Below are 22279 nucleotides of genomic sequence, written 5' to 3'. Positions count from 1 at the left end.
AACGAAGGAAAATCGTTCGAAACGAAGGTGGTGAAGAGGCGGGAATTGGAGCCACTTTCGAGCGCCATTTTTGGCGTTGGAACACATCTCGGCGTTTCCTTTCAAGGTTAACCTAATTTGACCTGCCTAATTACTATTTCTGTCTCGGCCTCTCCTCTCACGTTCAAAACGCCCACGTGGCGGGAACGTGACCGTGCGCACGGGGGTCCGGACGCGCTCCATCGAACGGGGATCGATATTAATATGAAGTAACGGGACGGGGACGTTCCATTGTGCCCGATACAAAAGCGTTCGTATGTTTTACGATGCGTGTCGCTCGCTTCGAACACGTCGCTACGCCTGACGCGATCGCGTTAACGCGACCAGACAGGAACGGACCAAAAAGACACCTTGAACTTCGTCTTTGTTGCGATCTATAAATACGGATCGGGGAGGAAACCTTTCGATCGAGCATCTGAGCTTTTTATTATTTGAACCAATATACGATTGCACGAATATATGATTGATCGAGGAAGATTTAAAAAAGGAGATAATCAACGAATTTCTATTTTATTATCTACAAGTTATACTGTTCCTCGTTCTAATTTATTTTAATTTAACGTAGAATTAATTTTATAGCCTCGAAAGACTTGAAAAATTCAGGATGATTAGAATATTGTTGTACAATTCCTCCTCGTCAAGCCCGATCTCGTAACGACTTAAACCGAAGCATAACCTAAACGCAAGTGAAAGTGCCACTTTCTCGGAATAATCTTTGCCCCCGGACGAGATCAGAATGCCGAACAACAACGATATACTCGAAGCGCCATCACACACGACGATCCTTCTTTATACAATCGCACATTCTAACGATCTCCATGTAAAGGGGAAACCTCCTCGTCCCTCCCGACCCGTGTGCGTGTACCGTGCTCTCCCGCCGTTCCAAAAGGGAATATTCCAGCGTCACATTACTCGTAATCCGGCCTGCTAACGAATTCAACTGTCGAGTTAAGGTTGAAACGGGCATGTAACCAGCGGTAACGGTATCGGTGGTTCCACGCGTATCGTGCCTGCAGCCCCATTGGTATCCATTGCTATCGGCCACCGATTGTTTCCGTATCGATTTCCATTTCTCTCTCTTATGCCGACCCTTAGGCTAATGACAATGAAACGTATTGGCCGAGCGCGCCGAGTTATATCGCGACATTTTAGGCCTCGTTACGCGGCGGCGGCGCGATCCGCGCAACAAGGAACGCGCGAGGGGAAAAATAGACGACATTTTTCCTCTCCGTCCTTCGCGGATGGAACGCGGATTATTTTATCCCCTCGCTTATAACTCGGCTCGGTTAATGGTGGATACGTATGTATGCACGTGTAATTTATCGACCATGTTTTTAAGGGTTTTTTTTTTTCAGAGATAACGAGAGTTTTCATATTTTACTCGTATTTTAATATTATAAAATTATTATGAAATTGGAAATTAATTATTCATAGGATTCTATTGAGTACGCGAGAAGTGATACGTATTTCTATAATTGTTTTTCTTTAAAAAGAAACGTGTAAAATTATGAGTGTTGGAATTAAAGAAAATCGAGGCGAGGAAGCGAGCCGTGGTGGTTTCGATTAAATTCTTATTAGAATTCCAACGAGCGGGTGACCGTGAAATCGAAGTTGGTCGGTGTTGGCCGAGAGTCAAGGAAAGCTTGCCATCGATCGGCGTTCAACGAGGATTTGTTTTCACCCGATTCGGCCGCCACGGGGACTATATTGGTATTCGAGGCTCGTCGGATGAAAGCAAGAAACACAAGGTGTTCTTTTGCATCCGATTTTCTCGTTCTATTCCAATCGAACAACGCGTTAAGAACTTCCCAATTTTATCCTTTCCTTCGAATATATTTTCCTTGTTCTCGATTACTATAAGATAACCAAATCCAGCATCTGGAATTACCAATAATATTCGATGAAGAATAATCCAATTCTTAAATATGAATATTACCATCCGTTGTTATATAATCTCGTCGAAAAGTGTCGAGAAAAGATTTTTCGCAAATACCTTACGCGTGCCGTTATTCCTAACGATTATAGAAGCAAGAGAAAATGCGAATGAAAAGGATGGAAAGAGATCGAAGCCGGAGGCGCGCACACAGGCAAAACCCTAGCCGCGCATTGTACCTACCTGCATTGCGATTTTGCCCGGGGCAACCACGAGCGGGAGGCTCGACCAGTCATTCTCGACAAGTGCGCATCACGACATCGGTCTACCTTACATCCACCTACGTTTCCTACACCCACCCACGTTTTCCAGGCTTGTTCACCTTAACCCCTCTCTTTCTCACGGCGGGTCGCCGCCATCCGTTCCAAGTTGGTCAGTCGGCGTTGCTTTGGACCAGGTCAAGGAATCGATCCGCCATTCCACTCTTACGTTAGAATTCTGCATCGATCTTTAACGACCTTGACACGATTTTTTTTTTTCCTCGATCGATCCACTTTTTTTTCTTTCTTTTTTTTTTTTTCTTTGGCCTCCTGTCATCTATTGGAGGGATGGATCTCGGATGACATTTTTCTGATATTAAAAATCCTTTTATTATTACACGTCCTTGACACCGTTTCAACTTCTTCGACTCCCGTGACGGACAGATTTCTCCAAGATCGAAATGGATCGTTCTAATTAACGATGTTTCCGCGACGCTAATCCGCCTGCGCGGATTTATTAAAGATCCGAAGAGGACGACGTCTTCGTCTTTGGAAACGTTGTAGAAGCTTACGATACGATTCTCGTGGGGACGACGATTAATTTGTAGGGAAAGTGGAGAAATACGGATACAGATTATTTACATTATCCTCCTCTAATTGCCACGTTCGTCTTGGATGAAGTGAAGGTGGATCTGGAGATCCTGAATGAAGCTAAGCCGTCGTTGTTTAAACCTCGAATCGGCCTCTAACACCTGTTCGAGGTGCACGGGTGCACGAAAATCGAGAAACAAGTCGGATGGAATGTTGAATGGTGAATGGTGTAACGTTCGCCACGCGGCACAGGGATCCGTAATATCCGTGAAATGTCAATAACCGACACAGCTACGCCGTTTTACATAATGAGCCTTAACGTCGACACACAGTCGGCACACAGTGGGCCGCCCATTCTCGATCGACGGTCGCTTCTTCTTCTTCTTCTTCTTCTTCTTCTCCTTCTTCTTCTTCTTCTTCCTCCTCCTCCACCACCACGTCGTCGATCCCTCGCGCGTTATTTTTATCGCGCGAACGAGAGATGCGTGTTCTCGCCTCTTACAGCGGTGGCTCGTTAGCGATTTGCGTGGTAACAATGGTCGAGTCTCTCCGGTAATTATTCCGTATACACGTGCACTCGTTTCTCCCTCTCCACCCCGCGTCTGGAGAGTACTAGTGACGGAGTAAAGCGAGAAAGTTTTATCGAAAGTTAGGAATTTTTAGAGAGAACTGGACATTTTCTTTTTTTAACCATTTCTAATATATCTTTGCGTCTTTCTCGTCTCGAAAGAATTTTAGATTTTTAGTAATTTAAGCTCGACCCTCCTCTGTATCCTTTTAACTTTCGAATGGATTATATCACACTTGTTTTCTCGCACTTGTCCATTGCAACACCATCTGCGCAATATCGTCGAATTAATAAAGAGAACTAATCGACCACCAGTCGACAATTAACGAAACGAATTTCTTTGCTAACGTTTCCTGCCAACTTTCCAGCCAGCCGAATTTCTCTCGAATTCACGAACCCGCATTGAACTTGATCCCATCGCTACTCGTCCAACGCGCACACAAACGAGCCTCGATCCCACGTCTTCGACGCTTCTCTCTTGCCCAATTCTTTCCAAGCCCTGCTAACCAGCCTGGTTATTTGTATGTGCATTTGTATGCACGTACAGCTGTATTGTTGTTGCAAAACATGCGAGCCGGTAATCGACGTAACACGCCTGCGATGGTGGAGGAGGGCCAGAGAAGAGGAGGGGCAAGCAGGGAGGGTGGGTTAATCTTGCGTAACGTAACGATTCTCTCTCTCTCTCTCTCTTTCTTTCTCTTTCTCTCGATGATGCCATCTGCCGATCTCTCTCTCTCTCTCTCTCTCTCTCTCCGCTCTTTCGATTTCTTGCCGTCCCTGCCATGATCGATGACGGTAAATCGTACGAATGCTTTACGATGATAATGATACGTTACGATTCCACGCTCGTCCACCTCACTTTCTCTCTCTCTCTCTCTTCGCTTCCTCCAGATTTCCTCCAGTTTCACAGAGAGGAACACACGAGAGAATAACGAGCGGCTCGGCGACGGGGGACCATTCGATCGAGCGCGCGTTCATTTGCTTTTTTTGCCCGAGCTTTTGCCGAGATCGACTTGACTTGGCCGAGCGCAAAAAGCCTGAGCGTATCGTGCTCATCGGGATATTGCCGTTCGCCGCGGGACGAAGAAGGGATGTTCTAGGGAGGGGAGGGGAGACTGGTGATGAGATTAGTGAATGGAATGGGGATGGAATTGGACGGTTGGTTCATTCATCGATGCAACGAATCGATATCTCGATCGAATAAATAAGAGAAGAAGGAAAAGAATCTTAAATTATTTCGAGGATATTAAATTAATTTTCGAGAATCTTAAATTATTTCGAGTTGATTGGAAATCTTCTCGTATGTGTAATTTTATAACGGCGATGTTTAAGAATCGATTAGCTTTCCCTTTCCTTCTTCGAACCATTACGTTCCGCGCAATGGTTGTTTAAAAACGAGACACACATACATATACGCATTGGAGGTGGTCTCGAAATCTCTCTCGACAGGTGAACAGGGTTATTAACTTAGGAATCATCTTCGATTTGTCTCTGCCCGTGAAAACTTTTTCCCCCTTTTTCTCCCGCCTCTCGTTCCCTTCCCCTCGTTCTTTTCCCGGCCTGCTTGGCGAAGACGTTCGGGGCAAGTTCGTTTTTCCTGGGCGGAGGTTTAACGACCAGTTAATTGTAGGATTCGCGATACGAACGCTTGGTTAATTGCGACTCGCGTGGAAACGAAGCAACAACGGCGGTGAACCTCTCGTGGGAAAGAGAGGAGAGAATTCTCTCGTGGTCGTTTCTGAGAACGAAAATTTTAACTGAATGAGGAAAACTGGGTGAAAACTTTTTTTTGTTTCGAGACGAAGAGAAATACGACGACGAAAATTATACAGGCGAATATGCGAGTTCGCTTTTCGTATGCGATTCGAAGAAGACGAACAAGTTTCGACAAGTGTTTTAACAGGAATTCGAACAGAAATTGAAAGCAAGTTTATTTTACTTCTCCTTTTTTTGCTTCTAATCAATAAGGAAGCAAAAATTAATAATAACGATAGTCCTAATTAGATAGAAATATACTTTTTATTCAAATAATTGAAATAAATATTCGCGATTATTTATTAAGAAATTTAAACAAGAGGAAACTACGGTTTCGTTATATTTGTAATTTATTTAATTTACACAAGGAGATTTTCAATTCTATACGTCGTATAGAAGGACACTTTCCTTGTTCGTTTATATAATCGGTGTTACTTTCCATACTTGGGTGTTAATTGTTGTTTTTTTTCCCCCCCCCCCCCTCCCCAATTGATAGAATTAAAATGGCCATTGACGCGATTTTCTCGATCGTAAAAGGTTAACTGAGAGCATCGTAAATGTGGCCCGTGAAACCGAGACAGGCTCTGTGGAGAGTCGCGAAAGAGATGGCCTGCCTCGTGGCTGAATTCATAGAGCAACGGCAGTTTCTTGAGGTTTTCCACGGTTGTTACGCGGTTGTGAAGTTAATTGAGTAGAAAGCCACTGAGACTGCAAATCAGTCGGCGTGTCAAACGTTCCTGGATAACAATGCACCTGGATGAGGGAGGGAGGGAGGGAGGGGGCAGTTCGATTCGAAAACTGAATTCTCCTGAATTCCTCTTCATCTCATCGATCTTGAAAAATGAACTCTTTATTACGCATCGTGATAAAAATCATCGTCAATTATTCCAAAATTCTACGGAAAATTACTATGGAAGAAGAAAAAACCGTCGAATCGAATCTCTCTTCTCTTCTCTCGATTAAAAATTAACACGATATTTTCGAGGGAAATACGAATTTTCGAATCCCAGGTATACACAACATGCTTACACTCCCATTATACCGATTTCTTTCGCGATTTCTATTCCCTTTTCCGACTTCGTTTACACGGTTTCTCCTTCCTTTTTCCTTCCAATCAACCTGCGTTTGCGCTATTCGATCGACGATTTGTCCGACCATCGCCGAGACTCGTACGTCTCGATGCAACCAGAACAGCTCGATCGCTCGCCTCTCTCCTCTCGTAGCTTCGCCTCGCCGAGAGAACCCGTTCGCGTGCATCGCACGAGGAATCCCACGCGTCTCGTCGTCTGCATATCCCACATCCGGTGCCCACCTCTCGTCCAACCTCGAGAGAGAGACAGAGAGAGAGAACCTGTCCCCACCGCGGCGAGATATTATCGTAGATCGACGAGAAATCGATCGACGAAAGGGGATTAAAAGACGCGAGTCGTTTGTTTTTTCGTTTAAGAGAGGGGGAGGGGGAATTGTACACCTTCGAGATCCGAGATTTATTATTATTTTATTTTTTCTCGTTCGTCGAATGGATGGATGGAACGCCTCCATCTCGATTAATCCAAAGTTCGAATACAATATCATCGGATTTAATTTACGACGTTATTCGAGCTCCTCGAATTTGTTTGTGTACATATAGAACGTTACGCGTTCGAAATTTATCGGTACGCTCGTGGATTCATAATATTATTGGGGATTTGGAGGGGAGGCGAGAAATTTGTTATTGTCTCGTTGGAACGATTCTCATTACGCGTGTAACTTTCGAAGCGGATGGAACGTATCGGAGGTATTAAGAGAAATTGCGTTTTATTAATTCTTGCGTTTTTTTTTATTATTATTATTATTATTATCGCGACGCGGCTTGCTTTGAAAATACACAGTGAAATTCGATCGAAGGGAAACGTAAAAAGTAAAAAGAGGCCACGTTCTTAGATTCGATTTCCTTTCTTTTGGTTCGAGCATCCAATCGATCTCGTTCGTGGGTAATTTTTCTCTTTTCTTTACCACTCGTTCGATCGAGGATACAGGATCAGGGTGCTCGATTCCGTTTCGATTAACAATTTTGACATTGTTAAAACGCGATATCGCAGAGAGAGAGAGAGAGAGAGAGAGAGAGAAACTCGACGATGTAAATTGGTTTTCTCGCGGACGATTTCATGGGCTCTTAAACGGTTGAGTTCCATTATGGGCGAATTGCATTTACACTCGATTACCGCGCGGAAGAAATGAATTCGCGGCGATAAAACACGTTAACGATTCGACGTTTCTCTTTTTCTTCGAACGAGACTTCTTAATGAGAGATCCCTCCTATTATCTAAACGGGCATATATCCTCCATTGTTTCCTTATACTTCGACCGAGTGGATACCGGTTATAAAAACCATGAATATTTTTGAGCTTTGTCTTTGATTCGTAATTTAACGAATGAAATTTGTTATTGGTTGAGGAGNAAAAAAAAAAAAAAAAAAAAAAAAAAAAACTCGCTTCCCGATATTTCTTAACCGATACCATTGACGAGTCGTGCCCGCCCAAAATACAAAGTCGATAATTAAAATATGCTCGATGAATAATAAATAGTTGGATGCGATTGAATTTCCGGCTTGATAAAAATTTAAATTAATCGTTGAAATGAGAAAGAATTTGAAAGCTCGTTAAAAAAAAACCCGTTATTTCAATAATTCCGATAATTCCAAAACGTTGGAATGAAATTCTCTATAATAAACAAATTCAAAAAAAAATTATCTCCATCTCTAAAACACGCAACCGAGCCGCACAATCGAATCGCATACACACACACACACACACATACACACACACGCGTATAATGGTAAAATATTCCATTAGTAAACTCCTTAACGGGTAATTAAATTTATAGCCTATTAATTCGAAGGAAGAAGATAACGCGTACGCGATCATTTTGTAATAATTAATTCCCAATTAAATTCTACATTTTGATCAAATTCGCGAATAACCTCTCCTCTCTTATAATAGATAATATACTTGCTTACTTACTTACTTACTTACTTACTTACTTACTCACTCACTCACTTACATACATACGTACATACTTATACTTACAGCGTAGAGAGAACGACCAGAGAATGAACCGTTTCAACGGGATCTTTTTATTGGCCGTGCGTCGCCCACGACACGGTCCGATTGGCTAACGAAGCGGCGAGCGAGGCAGATCTTTAATTGCCTTCATAAAGCCTCGGCTCGCCTCCGTTATTCCCCGCTCATAGGACGCCTTTTAGGCGTTAGCAGAGGCGGAATACGCGCACCTACACCTTACACCCGTGATCGACCTTATTAGAGAGATTAAGCGGCCGGTCTCTCGAGTGGGCCCGCATCTGGGTCGCGTTTAGAGCTTAAGGACTGGCAAGGACTCGGTCGAACCGTGTCAAGGACGACGAAGGAAGCAGAGAGAGAGAGAGAGAGAGAGAGAGAGAGACGTTCTCTTTTTCTCCTCGAGCGATCAACCTGTTTATCGCCAATTATTGCCAATTGGACGAACAGTGTCCCTCGATTGTGCAATCTCAGCGGGTCGCCAGCCGAGTGTTTCGGTTGGATTAATAGTGGATCGGTGGCGGTGTTGGATCGTGGAAAGGTTTCAGCCGTGTCTGTCGCTCGGGATGATTTATCGAGGCATCGATCGAGATTGCGATATTAATTAATATCGGTCTCGAGATCCCACCCCGTGAGATCCGTGGATGAGGCACTGGATTTGAACGGCGAATGAATATCGGTAAATAAATATTCGCCGATCTTTTTTTTTTTTTTTTTTTTTTTTTTTTTTTTTTTTTTTTGTTGCGTAGTCAGTATTGTACAGGGTGTGTTATAATTGGCGATTAATTTCAAGAGATAGCAAAAATTGTTATGTACGATAGAAATAACTGGAATGGACGATAAAATCCAAGTAAACTTTTATTACCGGGATATCTCTCGATCTTTCGATCTCTTTTCATTTACTTTTGATATTTATTCGTCTCTGTAGATCGAATTTTTTAATTCGAAAGATATTCTTCAAAAAAATTTTTTTTTTCCCTCTAATTCTTTAGATTTATTTCTTTTCGATTATCACACGATTACCACAGTGATATCTTGTGCACCTTGGAATATTTAATTAGATACTTTTCAATTCACGGATCTACTACTAGCTAGCATTTCCTGTAACATGTTTTTGTCGCGTGGATCGTAAAGTCGAAACTCGAATCACGTATTACATTTAGCAGGTTGATTTATAGCCAATTTTATTGCGAATAGAAACTTAATATTCTAATCTCACGAACTCTCCAGCATTGAATTACTAAAAACTTTACACGTTGGTAACGGAATAATCGGAATATAGATTTTACGATTCTTACCTTGCCTTGTATTTAACACCGTGGAAAAAAAAAAAAAAAAAAAAAGAAAAAAAAGAAATAATTATATAATTTTTTAATTTCAACTTTTCAATTTCGTTCACTCTCCAATATTCGAAATAATAATTTATAAATGATATACAACAATATAATGATTCAAAGCATTCTTTCTCTTCTTTTCTCGTTCGTTTCCCGTTTTCAATTTCCATTCCACGATGAACGACTCCAAATCCAATCTCGATTTCACGATATTATCCGAACGAAACGAGCGAACGATTCGCTCTGTACTTTTCCATCGCGCTTTTGTCCGTCGAGATATCGGCGGCGCGGGGGAGGGGGTCGGCCGGAAGTCGATTGTGAACGTGCGTGAACGGGCGACAGCGGAAATCAACGGATGGCCGGACGGAAAGCGGTTAAACAGAGCGTGGATTCGATCGATTTGAAACTTGCTAATCGAGTGGCAGGAAATTTAGAGAGATTCTCCTCTAAAATTAACTTTTCGATAAACGCTATGTTACGTACGAATCAGGGCGATTTTTATATCGGCTCCGATTTCTCGATCGAATTTTAATCGAATTTTCCCGATAAGCCGATTGGATTGCGAATCTCGAACGCGCGTTTCGTTCGTATTCTTGCGCACTCGTTTCGTTTTTTCGTAACGTAACGTCGAAAATGATCGAAACGATCTCGTTCCCCCGCTAACCGACGTGCAACGTAATCGAATAATTCAACGTGTACAACCTTGGATCGGATTGTTTAAGGCGAAATCCTTGGCAACGTAATTGGTTAAACGGGTTCCAGGTGTACACGCAGGGAATTAAACATGATGTTAGGCGTGCTAATTTGTTAACATAGATTTGATCTCGTTGCTCTTTCGATAGAATCGAATATTAGTTATAGGAATTAAGATAGGGGATAACGCGTGTTTCTTTAAGAAAATCTCTTCCTTCGATATTTTACGTTTCGTTGTATTAATTGAATAGGCGAAACACGATTTTCTGGATTAATATTTCTTCGATCCATATATCCATATATATATTTTAGCCTTCGAACGATAATACTCCACATTCTCCAATGAGTTTTGGTCGGGATACCATTCTTAAAGATATATATATATATATATTTCATGTCGTTTCACAAGACACGCGATAGATTGTACACTTGAATGGATACACGAGCATTGTGTCTTGCTAGAAAATCCAGCCTTTATCATTGTTTTCTTTCACCGCATTAAATTTTTTTCCCCCTCTATAAGCATAAGAATCAACGTATCCCCGCGACCGTGTTATATATATTTTGCATGCAATGCACTCCTATTTTTTTCCTAAAAAAAAAAAAAAAAAAAAAGAGATATTTCTATCTTGGATGCGCAACACCGAACGGAAAACGCGAGGAACACGCGCACGTTTCGTTCATCTCCCTTCCCGTAATTGGGCGCGGAATCCGAGGGGCGTAAATTAGTTTATCGCGGACAAGGTCTCCGTTTAAGCGCCTCCCCTCCCCCGCCCCCTTTCACGCGGTGGAATTCCACGCGCACGTTTAGGCGCAGTGGAGTGCCTTTTTTTGCCGGTGGCCGTGATCTTTTGTTTACCGCCGTACAAGGGATGCGCCATAATTTTCTCGGGAGAAGGAGCGCGTTCACGTGGGCGCAGATAGGAGGGAGACGGAGACGGGGAGACGGAGAGCTGGTCGAGTCGAGCCTCCTCTCCATAAAGCAGAGCGAATTCTCGTTCGTTCTTGCCCGCGAAGCCCGGATGATCGCCTCGTTTCGTGATTGCACACGCGCTGGAAAATGATCGCCAGCCACGTAGGGAAAGAAGAAGACGTATCGCTGCTCTTCTTTGCTTCTTCTTTGCGCACGAAAGCGCTAAAGTTTCTTTTAACACGCGTTTTGAATTTTTACACGTCTCGTGTAAAGATTGTATGCGTGTGTGTGATAGAGATTTAATTTGATCGCAAGGATTCTATTTCGAATTTCGATAATGGACGAAATTTCGTAACCTCCTCGATGATTCTCTTCGAGATAAAGAATTAATTTCTTTTCGGTTACGTTTTATTATGTACAGGGAATGGATTGGTTAGAAACTGGAACGCGTTATATTAATACGTTTATTCTTAACGTTAGTTGTTTCATAATTGTTGCCACTTTTTGAAATTTCTAATCGTCGATTGTTCTCTGAATTATTTAAAATTAACGTTCCAGAAAAGGATTTCCCCGGATAAATCTGATTGCATCAACATCCTATGCGCGGAACAACATAGAAACGTGGAAACGTAGACGTTTTTTTAGATCTACTATGTTTCGAAACCTCCATTTCGACAGTCATACTTTCGACTATGATTCGTCGTGATCGCGATAATTACACAAAACGTCGAACGTCAATGTTTCCAGATTTTTGGAAAATTCTTCCGATAATCTCTGAAAACTTATAAAATTTTAAGTTTCATCTTAAATATTCAAGTATATTATTCGACAGTCATACTTTCGACTATGATTCGTGATCGCGATAATTACACAAAACATCGAAAGTCAATGTTTTCAGATTTTAAGTTTGGAAAATTGTTGTAATAATCTCTGAAAACTTATAAAATTTTAAGTTTTACCTTAAATATTTAAATATATTATTCGACAGTAATACTTTCGATTATGATTCGTCGTGATCACGATAATTACACAAAACATCGAAAGTCAATGTTTTCAGATTTTAAGTTTGGAAAATTGTTGCAATAATCTCTGAAAACTTAATAAATTTTAAGTATTCATATATATTATTCGACAGTAATATTTTCGACTATGATTCGTCGTGATCGCGATAATTACACAAAACGTCGAACGTCAATGTTTCCAGATTTTATGTTTGGAAAATTATTGCAATAATCTCTGAAAACTTATAAAATTTTAAGTTTCACCTTAAATATTCAAGTATATTATTCGACAGTCATACTTTTGACTATGATTCGTGATCGCGATAATTATAAAAAACGTCGAACGTCAATGTTTCCAGATTTTAAGTTTTTTTTTTTTTTTAAAATTCTTTNTTCCGATAATCTCTGAAAATTTATAAAATTTTAAGTTTCACCTTAAATATTCAAGTATATTATTCGACAGTGATATTCGTGATCGCGATAATTATAGAAAACGTCGAACGTCAATGTTTCCAGATTTTAAGTTTGGAAAATTATTGCAATAGTCTCTGAAAACTTATAAAATTTTAAGTTTCACCTTAAATATTCAAGTATATTATTTACACAAGGAATTAATTAACACAGTAACGTATAATGATTTCTTTTCTTCTCTCGTTTCATAACTCGCGTATTCTCACGTATTCCCCACGCGTTTCTTAAATCTCACGTTCATCAAATCGTTTCTACAAAACGAGACCGCATATTATAAACGAATCACGCTTTGTTCCAAGTATCCAAAATACGTTCTCGATTGGAGGGCACGTTCGCTGGTTAATTAATCACCGCGGGAAATCTGGGTCGTCGCGCGTCATCCCAGGTGAAATTTCTTCAGCTGTCGGACGACAGCATCGATCCCATGTAACATTTCAACTTAGCGTCGTGGCGAGAGGAAAAACTGCTCGAAGTTAGTTAGTTAATTAGTTAGCCTCTCGTTTCCCTCCTCGTCCACAGCCGCCAACTTTCGTAAACGAAGCGAAAGTGACGCGTGCGTATCGAGATATCGTCCGTTTCGAGGGCCCTGGTTTCGTCTTTTTTCAAATATTAAATTATTGTGTAACAGAATGATTACAAGATATATAAATTCTCTCGAATGTATTTATTTTAGAGAAAATATATATCTCGAAAATTTTTTCCAATTCTTTCTTTTCTCTTTCGAGAACGAGAATTTGGAATTGTATATTTCAAAATATCGGTTTAAATCCGCCGGCTTCCGTTCGTCGACGGAAGCGATTTCCGTGGAATAATGGATCGTGAAAGAGGTTCATTAACATATTTCCAAGGAGAACGATCTGTCGAAGGCGCTTTTCCCCTTCCACCGGGAAATCGTAGAAGAAACGTGGTCACCACCTCTGATCTGACGCGTAGCTTGAAAAATAACTTTTTCTTCAAACGTTTGCTTTCATCTCGCAGGTGTAATGTAACGAGGTGTTTGCTTTGATTTGCCGTATCGTTTATTATCGTCAAATTATCACGATGAACCATCGATGATGTATGATTAATACGGGAAGGAAAGTAGGCGCATTCGCTATTTTTTTCGGGCATAAGTTTATATATTTCAGCAGGACGTTGATATCAGATGGAAATGATAATTAATAAGTGTAGGTAGAAAAGTTTTTAGATCTTTCTTCCCCTCTTCTCCATTTCTACTCTCTAGAGGAATTCAATCTCGTGGATAAAGGGGCTTCAAATTAATCGAAAAACAACGATCGTTTAATAAGATCGTAATCGTAAAGTTTTCTCCGATGCAAGTGAATTCTTGGATAAAAACTCTGAAAACTCTTGGATCCGTAAAGCAAGAGCTAACTTCTAATCATCGCGGTGTTATTAATTTTTTTCTTTCTTCTTTTTTTTAATTTTATATCCCTCGATAAGAACATTAATATATTTTTTCGGAATTCGATTTACGATATCGTAATTATATAACGAGAAATTCCTAATTACTATACTTTCATCCATCGTTTCCGTTTTATAATATCGTATCTTGGCCAATAAGAGGGTTTTCATTTAACTCTAAACCCATCTCGATACCCATTCACAATATCATATCCCCGACCGCAACGACTTTCATCTATCGTCTCGATTCCTCCTCATCGCCTCATCCGTTAAGCGAATTCTCTGCCAATTTTAAAACCTTCCACTAATATCACTAATATTGATTTCTAATCGGAATGATCGAAAATTTTCCAATTCTCTTCAAGAACTCGATTCTTCAGGGTTAAAACTCTGAAACAACATCCTTAAAATTCCATTCTCCATTCCCCCTTTCCATCGAAAATTTTCAATCGTTTCATCTATTATCTTCTCCTCCCCTTCTTCGAGATTATTATTTTTCTTAAAACTCTGAAACTACCGCGATATCCCTGACATCCTATCCCTCAATCTTCGAACAAGCCTCGAGCGATTTCTTCGATTACCTTCGATTTCTTGCAAACATTCGACGCGGAATTCGTACGCGGTTTTATAAATACTCTTCGATATCTCTTGACGAATGATCGAATTAAGATTCTTCGGAGATATTGTACCCGCTCACGTGACTCTCCTTTCCACCTGAATGGCCGCCGCTTCTGTTTACCTTTCTCTTTTCCACGCGAGAACCCTTCTCTCTCTCTCTCTCTCTCTCTTTCTTTTTCTTATCCCGGTAGCCCCTAAATCTTCCTCTAAACATAATAATAGAGTTTGAAGAGGATCTGGCGTGCAGCGGCGTTGTTGGAAAGTTTGATTAGCTCTCCAGTGGATGGAGGAGAGGGTCCACGTTCCATGAACGCGACGGGAGATTGGTTTTCGTGGTTGGTATTCCGTTTATATTTTCTCTGGGACGCCGATACGAAACTTTTTTAATTATAATTATCCCCCGCCTTCTTTTCTTTTTTCTCTATTCCTTTCTTCTCTTTCGTTGGATATCGCGACGAAAGTGGATAAATTAGCGAGTTGACGAGGACAGATATATATATATATATATATATATATATGGAAGGAACAAAGCGAATAGGGTTTTTATTATCGTCTCTCTTCTTTTGTTTTATTTTAACGCTCGCTCGATCAGATATTACGGATAATCGTATTTCTCTCGTGTTGCCGGTGTATAGTGTATATTTCTTGTACGTGTCCGCCTACGATTCCAGGCGACGAGAAACTGGGTAGAAAGTGTTTGTACCCGATAGAAATAATAATAACGACGTCGGAAGTTCGATGCAACGTGACGAAACGTGACTCCTTTCGGATTCGTTTCGATCTGTAGATATAAACCGATATCGCTCTAATATCTTACGATCTTCAAATGGAAGGGAACCGATATTTTCGAGTCGAAAAAAAAAAGAAAAAAATATCCATATCCGATAAAAGTCACGTTTCAGCAACGTCTGTCTATCCACGATTAATCAACGGCTTTAATCCTTTCGCGAAACAAGGATCGACTAGTAACTAACCGCCAATCATTGCTTATTGTGTTCCAGGCAACGAGAAAGATTTCAAAATGCGGATACCTGTTCGTCGCCCCGGGCTGGGACTTCTCCAATCCGCTGAATCGCACCAAGGTAAGAAAAATCTTGGGCCCAATTGAAAATCTTTATCCTCGGGCCGTTTCATCACCGGCGGTCGATATATGTGTATACGGTCGGTTGGTTACGCGTTGGTTATAACGCGTTTAAAGGTTTAAAGGCCGCGGAAGCGACGGTGAAACGATCGAACGGCGGCGGGGATCGGAAATAGTCCGCGTCTGGGCCATCGATCACTTCCGTCCCGATGCCTCGGGCCACGAGCTACGCGTTATCGACAGTCTATGATCGCGAGATCGTGTTACAAGATCGATCGAACCGCACAATTTTCTCATTATCGAGAAAGCGAGGATAACCGTACCGATCTTCCCCTCCCCCCGACGCGCTGAAACGATCGATACAATTTTTATTTTCCCTTTCCCCCTTCTTTTCCTCTCCCGTCGATCCGTTTTGTTATACCGTCAAACTATGGAGGAATTGCGAAAAATGAAACGTAGAACCGATTTTCTTTCTTTCTTTTTCTTTTTTTTTGTTTTGATGCAGAAAAAAAAATTAATAGAAATTAATATTGCAAAAAATATTCTCTTTTAACTCTTTCCTCCAGTGTTGGATAGTATATAGATTCTCTGTTTTAATTTCGCGGGCAAACTTTCTCTCAAAGTGCTGAAATGGATACAATTTTTATTTTCCTTTCCCCCTTCTTTTCCCCTCTTGTCGATCCGTTTATACCGTCAAACTATGGAGGAATTGTGAAAAATGAAACGTAGAACCGATTTTCTTTCTTTCTTTTTCTTTTTTTTTGCTTTGATGCAGAAAAAAAAATTAATGGAAATTAATATTGCAAAGCATCGTTTTTTAATTCTTTCGTCCAGTGTTGGATAGTATATAGATTCTCTGTTTTAATTTCGCGGGCAAACTTCCTCTCAAAGTGCTGAAACGATCGATACAATTTTTATTTTCCCTTCCCCCTTCTTTTCCCCTCTCGTCAATCCGTTTTGTTATACCGTCAAACTATGGAGGAATTGCGAAAAATGAAACGTAGAATTTCTTTCTTTCTTTCTTTTTCTTTTTTTTTTTTGCTTTGATATAGAAAAAAAAATTAATGGAAATTAATATTGCAAAGCATCGTTTTTTAATTCTTTCGTCCAGTGTTGGATAGTATATAGATTCTCTGTTTTAATTTCGCGGGCAAATTTCCTCTCAAAGTGCTGAAACGATGGATACAATTTTATTTTCTCTCTTCTTTTCCCTTTCTATCGATTTCCCTTCGTTATACCGTCGAACTAGGGAGGAATCGCGAAGAGAAGTTAGTGCAAGTTAATATTGCAAAGTATCGTTTTTCTTTTTTATAAATGTCAATGGTCGAAATCGGTTCACGTTGATCGTCGAAGAATATACAACAACTGTTGTATTGGAGTCCAGTATACAGATTCTCTCTCTTAATTTCGCGGGCAAACTTCTCTCCAAATGTTTCTCTCTTCTTCAACCCGTTGAAACGATCGACAAGATTTTATTTCCTCTTTCTCTTCCCCCTCCACCAACGCCAATTTCGCTCTACGAAACAAGCCTTTCGTTTCAACTTGGTCCACAAACTTCGTCCTCTCGACGCGTTCGAAACGATCGATTCAATTTTATTATCCCAACTAATGCCCGACTTCGTTCTACGAAACACGCCTTTCGATTCAATTTCATCCACGAGTCTCTCTCTCTCTCCCTCTCTCTCCGTCAGATCTTCTTCTTTCAACAACTCTGAAACGATCGATATAATTTTATCTTCCCTCCTTCTATCGAGCAACACAACAATTTCGCCCCAACGTCTTTCGTTTCAATTTCGTCCACCAACTTCTTCTTCGCAGATCTTCTTCCTTCGAACAAGTTCGAAACACGATGATACATTTTTATTCTTTCTCCCCCCGAACATATCGATTTCCACCTCTACGGAAACACGTCTCTCGTTTCAATCTCTCGTCCATCGAGCGCAATACCCCTTCTTTTCTCCAGTTTTGCAGTGAACTTCTTGCACCGACCGTCGTCTACGTGACTGCGAATTGTAAACAGTCGGATCGATCCGCTTTTTTTCTCTCTCTCTCTCTCTCTCTCTCTCCTTTTCCTCCCCGGTTTTGTATTTACGATCGAGCACCACGGATCGATTCCTTTCTAAACTTTCTCCCGCGATCCTCGAACGCTTACGTACGATCGAGTTTTTAGCCCCGTCCTAGGATCGATAAGACGGGACGACACCACCCGATTTCTGCGCCGTCTTCTGCTTTACTCGAGTCTCTCGGACGAACGGCCTCCTCGAGAGGCCCTTCCTTCGTCGAGATCTATCGTTTATGGGAGTTACATTAATTTCCACACTGTTCTGTTATCTCCACGGAAGATTCCTCTTTCCCGCGAGTTTGTCGGTCGATTGGCTTTAAGAGAGAAATCGGTGTCCTCGAAATACGTAGATGGAGATATCGTATTGGTCGTCGAGCTACTGCTTCGCTTGTGCAAATTGAAAGTTAATAACTCTTATCGTTCGTTCGATTTTACATACTTTTTACGTTTGTCCTCGCTTAATTCTCGATTGAGTGGCACGAATCGAGACGAATTGTGAAGTAGTCTTTTTCAACATCTCGATAGATGTTGCGAATTTATTGTTTTATCAATCAATTTATTAATCGTGTCTAGTATCCACGAAGTAAGTGGAAATTTGGGAAATTGAGATATTTCTAATTCCTTTTTTTTTTTTTTTTTTTTTTTATTTGAAACGAACACGTTTGAATGATCACGTAGCGAGGTTTAATATTTTTCGAGTCGAGTTTTCATTGAATCCGAGCGACCGGTTGTTCGGAAACAATTTCCTGATCGAGCCGTCATCACGAGGGAAGAGTTATCGCGCAGCTCGAATCGATTGGAAGCGCGTATATTGTTATTATAGTACACGCTTCGAGATTCGATCGGCGGCGTTCGTTCGATGCGTGAAGAGCGAGTTTAAACGATCGATTATCGAATCGAGGGGACTCGAGATTGTCGAAGAAAGAGTAGTACGAGTAGAAAGCGGTTTCATACGGACGGCCGTGTTTGGCCTCGATCAACACACTCTCCCTTGATTTCCTATGACAGCTGTGACTGCTCTTCCGCGACTGCTCTTTTTTTCCCCTCTCTCTCTCTCTCTCCCTCTCTCTCTCCTTTTTCCCGCGAATAATGGAGAGAGATTCCTCTTCCGGTTCGGATGATGCTGCTCGAGGAACACGCTTTTCAACAAGGAAACGAGAAAGGAGGGGAGGGAAAAATATAATCTTTATTACGATTGTGGAAAAGTGGATACCTTGATCCCGGTGTCGTTTCCATTATGACGGATGACTCGTCGTTTATTGTTTCTATCTTATGCAACGCTTGGGAGTTGTGTAAATCTACGAATGGAGTCCAAAGGAAGGAAGGAAGGTTTCTTTTTTTTTTTTTCCTTCTTATTTTACTCTTACGTGTACGAGAAGAAGAAACGGTGTACGCAAGAAGTTTGAAACATCTGTTAGGAGTTGGAGAGAAAATGATATATCGAAGAATACGGAAAGGATAATAGATAATGTTCCGCCGTTATTTATTATCGCCTTGCTTGTAACATTTGCAATAACGATGAAGGAAAGAGTGTAAATAAAAGATATGCGCGGGATCGAATTAAGGAAATATGTTTGTTCCGTTCCATCGTGGAAGAATAAAAAATTTTTCTTTCCTCATCGAGGAAGAAGGGAAGGGGAGTAGGAAGCGAGAAGACTACAAACAATGGGGACAAAAGTGCGTCGAGAGAGTTACAAAATAGATAAGAATAAGTTTACATAACCGCGCGAAAAAAATCGCCCCGATTCGAATTTATCTCTTGCGTCACTAAACGGCCGTATATCATCCCGAAACGCAGAGAGAGAGAGAGAGAGATATTAAATTCCAACGGTTTAGAGCCCTATACATTCCGTAAATTACTCTCATTAAACGCCAGCTATCGTTCCGTTTAGCGAAAAGGATATACGCCACGTGTATGATATAATAACTCTCCCCTGATTTATCTCGAATTCAGACGTCGTTTCGTTCTAATGGAATGTAAAAAAAAAAAAAAAGCGTCCAATTATTTCTCGAAACTGGCGCCTTCAAACCGAATGAAAAATTTGAAAAGAAACGTGTATCTACCGATTTCGATCAAATTCAAATACGAGAGATTTTTCAATTCTCGAAAAAGAATAACCGAGGGAGGGACGAAAGAAAAATAAGAATTTCTAAGAAATTATATCGATATTTGAGGAAGAATAATCGATACGTTCTTTTGGAAAATATTTTTCTTTTTTTTTAAATATTTCGAAAATATTAATATCATTTCAAAAAGACACGTGTCTTTCTTTATTTCGCTACATCGTTATCATATATACTATCATATATTCTTTTCGAGAAACTAGCCAACTAACTAACTAACTAACTAAGTAACTAACTAACTCTCGTATAAATTTCATTCGAAATCAGTGTGCGCGCGTGCGTGTGGTTTTGTATACATTGGCTTGTTAGGCAGGGGATCGTTAGAAGGGCGGGATAAACGAGCGGCGAGACGAGACGAGACGAGACAAGAAGAACCCGGAAGCCTGGGAATCGGCCCCGAGTCGTATTGTCGTATCTGACCGGTTGGAAACTATCGTCGAAATTACATCGAGCGGGACGCGAGCCTGTAAATCTCGTTCGTTTCACCGCGAGACGTCGGAGAAAGTGAATAATTAGATAGGCGCCTTAAGGCTTTAAAGGCCTTTAAAAAAGAGTTGAACGACGAAACGGTGCGTAACAGGCCGCCAATCCTCTCCTCGGCATCGACTGCACGACTCCTTAATTAAGTGGATCTTGTTTATTCACGTTAATTCCGTCACGTAGATTTTTCACCCCTCCCCCTTTATCCCTTAAAAGGATAAATAATATCGATTGAATCGAAACGGTTTATCGTCGATGAACGATATCTTTGGAAATTCCTAGGGAGTGAATTAGGAAGCGTGGAATTTCAGGGGTTGAGGATTTTTTAAAAGTTTCGATCGATTTGAGAAAACACGTGTGTCGTAAAATCGAGCAAACGAATATTGCAAAGATGGCAGTATCGTCGTAGTAAGATAAAAGATCTCATCGATAAGGCAATATCTTCCATTACGATTAAAAAGAGTCGCGATTTCTCGATCTTTCAAAATCGTTTCCGAGGCTGAGCTTCTCTTCCGTGTTGTCCTTATATATTTACTCGAATCGAATGCGTGTATAGGTTGAAAATTAAGCTTGAAAATTTGTTGTCGATACCTTTTCAAAAAAGAAAAAAAAGAGAAAATATTCAACTTGCTTTCGTACGTAGAATAACTTCCTATTAATTATCCATTCACGATATATTACATACAAGATAGTAAAAAAACGTATGCAATACTCGACAAATTTTTCAAAACTCGAAAACAAGGTTTTAAATGAGAAAATTATACAACTTTTTTTTTTTACATATATACATACAGAATAACATCCGCTCATGACGTCTACACGATAAATATCTAAATTTAATCTTCCCGAAGGTCTTCGATCGAAAGAATCCTATTGTACTTATTTTTTCGTTTCACGTTTCTAAATTCGATAACTCTTCCAACTCTTCGATTTAAAAAAAGACATCGATCTTTTTTTCCTAAATACATCCTCCTCCTTCTCAACTTCCTTCCCGTGTCTACCCGTGTCTATCACTGCAACGCGAAATGAGCGTTGAAACGGTCGTCGTTTACCAACGATTAGTTGCATAACAATAATGACACAGCGTGTGCGTCGAAACGAGAAATACCTGCTAAATCAGCATGTCGACGATGTATTGCGTATCGTATCGACCCCCCTCCTCGACACCGGCCGATGTTTGTCAACCGATTCTCTTCCCCTCCCCCGTTCCGGCGATCGTTAAATAACAAGCGTAATCGGGATATCGTGCTCCTGTTTTCTTTTTGGGAACACGTCGCGTTACCAAGTGTACCGTCGTTTTATTACGCAATGGTATGCATGCACACACCGAGTGTACACGCGCGGCGTGGTTTATTGCGCAACCGACATATCTCATTGTTAGCTCTCGAGAGCTCTTTTGTAGCCGAGGAAACGCGCGGAGTCGTTATCAGGTGAAGAAAGAAAACGAAACGCTTTCCTTTTGTCGGCTGACCTCATCCCACGCGAGCTGCTACACACGCGTTATACGCCCGTATACATTTATACTGCCATAACTGAATTTATTGCTTATCAAACCGATCTCTCTCTCTCTCTCTTTCTCTCTCTCTTCTCCGTTCAATAACCGCTTGTTTGCCCTTTGATCACGCGCCGATTATTCTACGCAGCCGTTATTAAAACGCGCCGTTTGGAAGCTTGAAATACGATCGATATTTTTTTTTTTTTGAAAAAAAATTCGGAAAATCTACGATTCTGTTCCATTTTCGTTTCGAAATTTTTTTTTTTTTCTTCTTTCTTTGTTTTTCACGTTATGGATGTAAAATGAGGGGGGGAAGGGGATTGAAAGTTTGCGCTTATATACGTAGAAAGCAAAATGATTGAAATTTAATCCTGACCTCGATCGAAAAAGAAGAAAACTGCATTTTGCTGAATACGTGGAAAAAGAGGGTCGAAAGTCGTTTAAACTCGATTTCGATGCGATTC

General features: G+C 40.8%; 1 protein-coding gene across 4 annotated transcripts in view; it reads left to right on the top strand.

Annotated features, from left to right (window-relative positions):
- Positions 1 to 22279, top strand: part of LOC122719128 (protein outspread) — a 195368-nt gene that overhangs the window by 40569 nt on the left and 132520 nt on the right. For all 4 annotated transcript variants that reach the window (XM_043944707.1, XM_043944706.1, XM_043944710.1 and 1 more), the window contains exon 2: positions 15575 to 15655. In XM_043944707.1, the coding sequence (XP_043800642.1) occupies positions 15575 to 15655 (81 nt within the window). The remainder of the gene's footprint in view (positions 1 to 15574; positions 15656 to 22279) is intronic.

The sequence above is a fragment of the Apis laboriosa genome, unplaced genomic scaffold (assembly GCF_014066325.1).
Source record: "Apis laboriosa isolate Shangri-la unplaced genomic scaffold, ASM1406632v1 scaffold703_cov156, whole genome shotgun sequence".
NCBI classification, from domain to species: Eukaryota; Metazoa; Arthropoda; class Insecta; order Hymenoptera; family Apidae; genus Apis; species Apis laboriosa.
The sequence above is the reverse complement of the archived record's forward strand: the minus strand, read 5'-3'. Positions and strand labels throughout refer to the sequence as shown.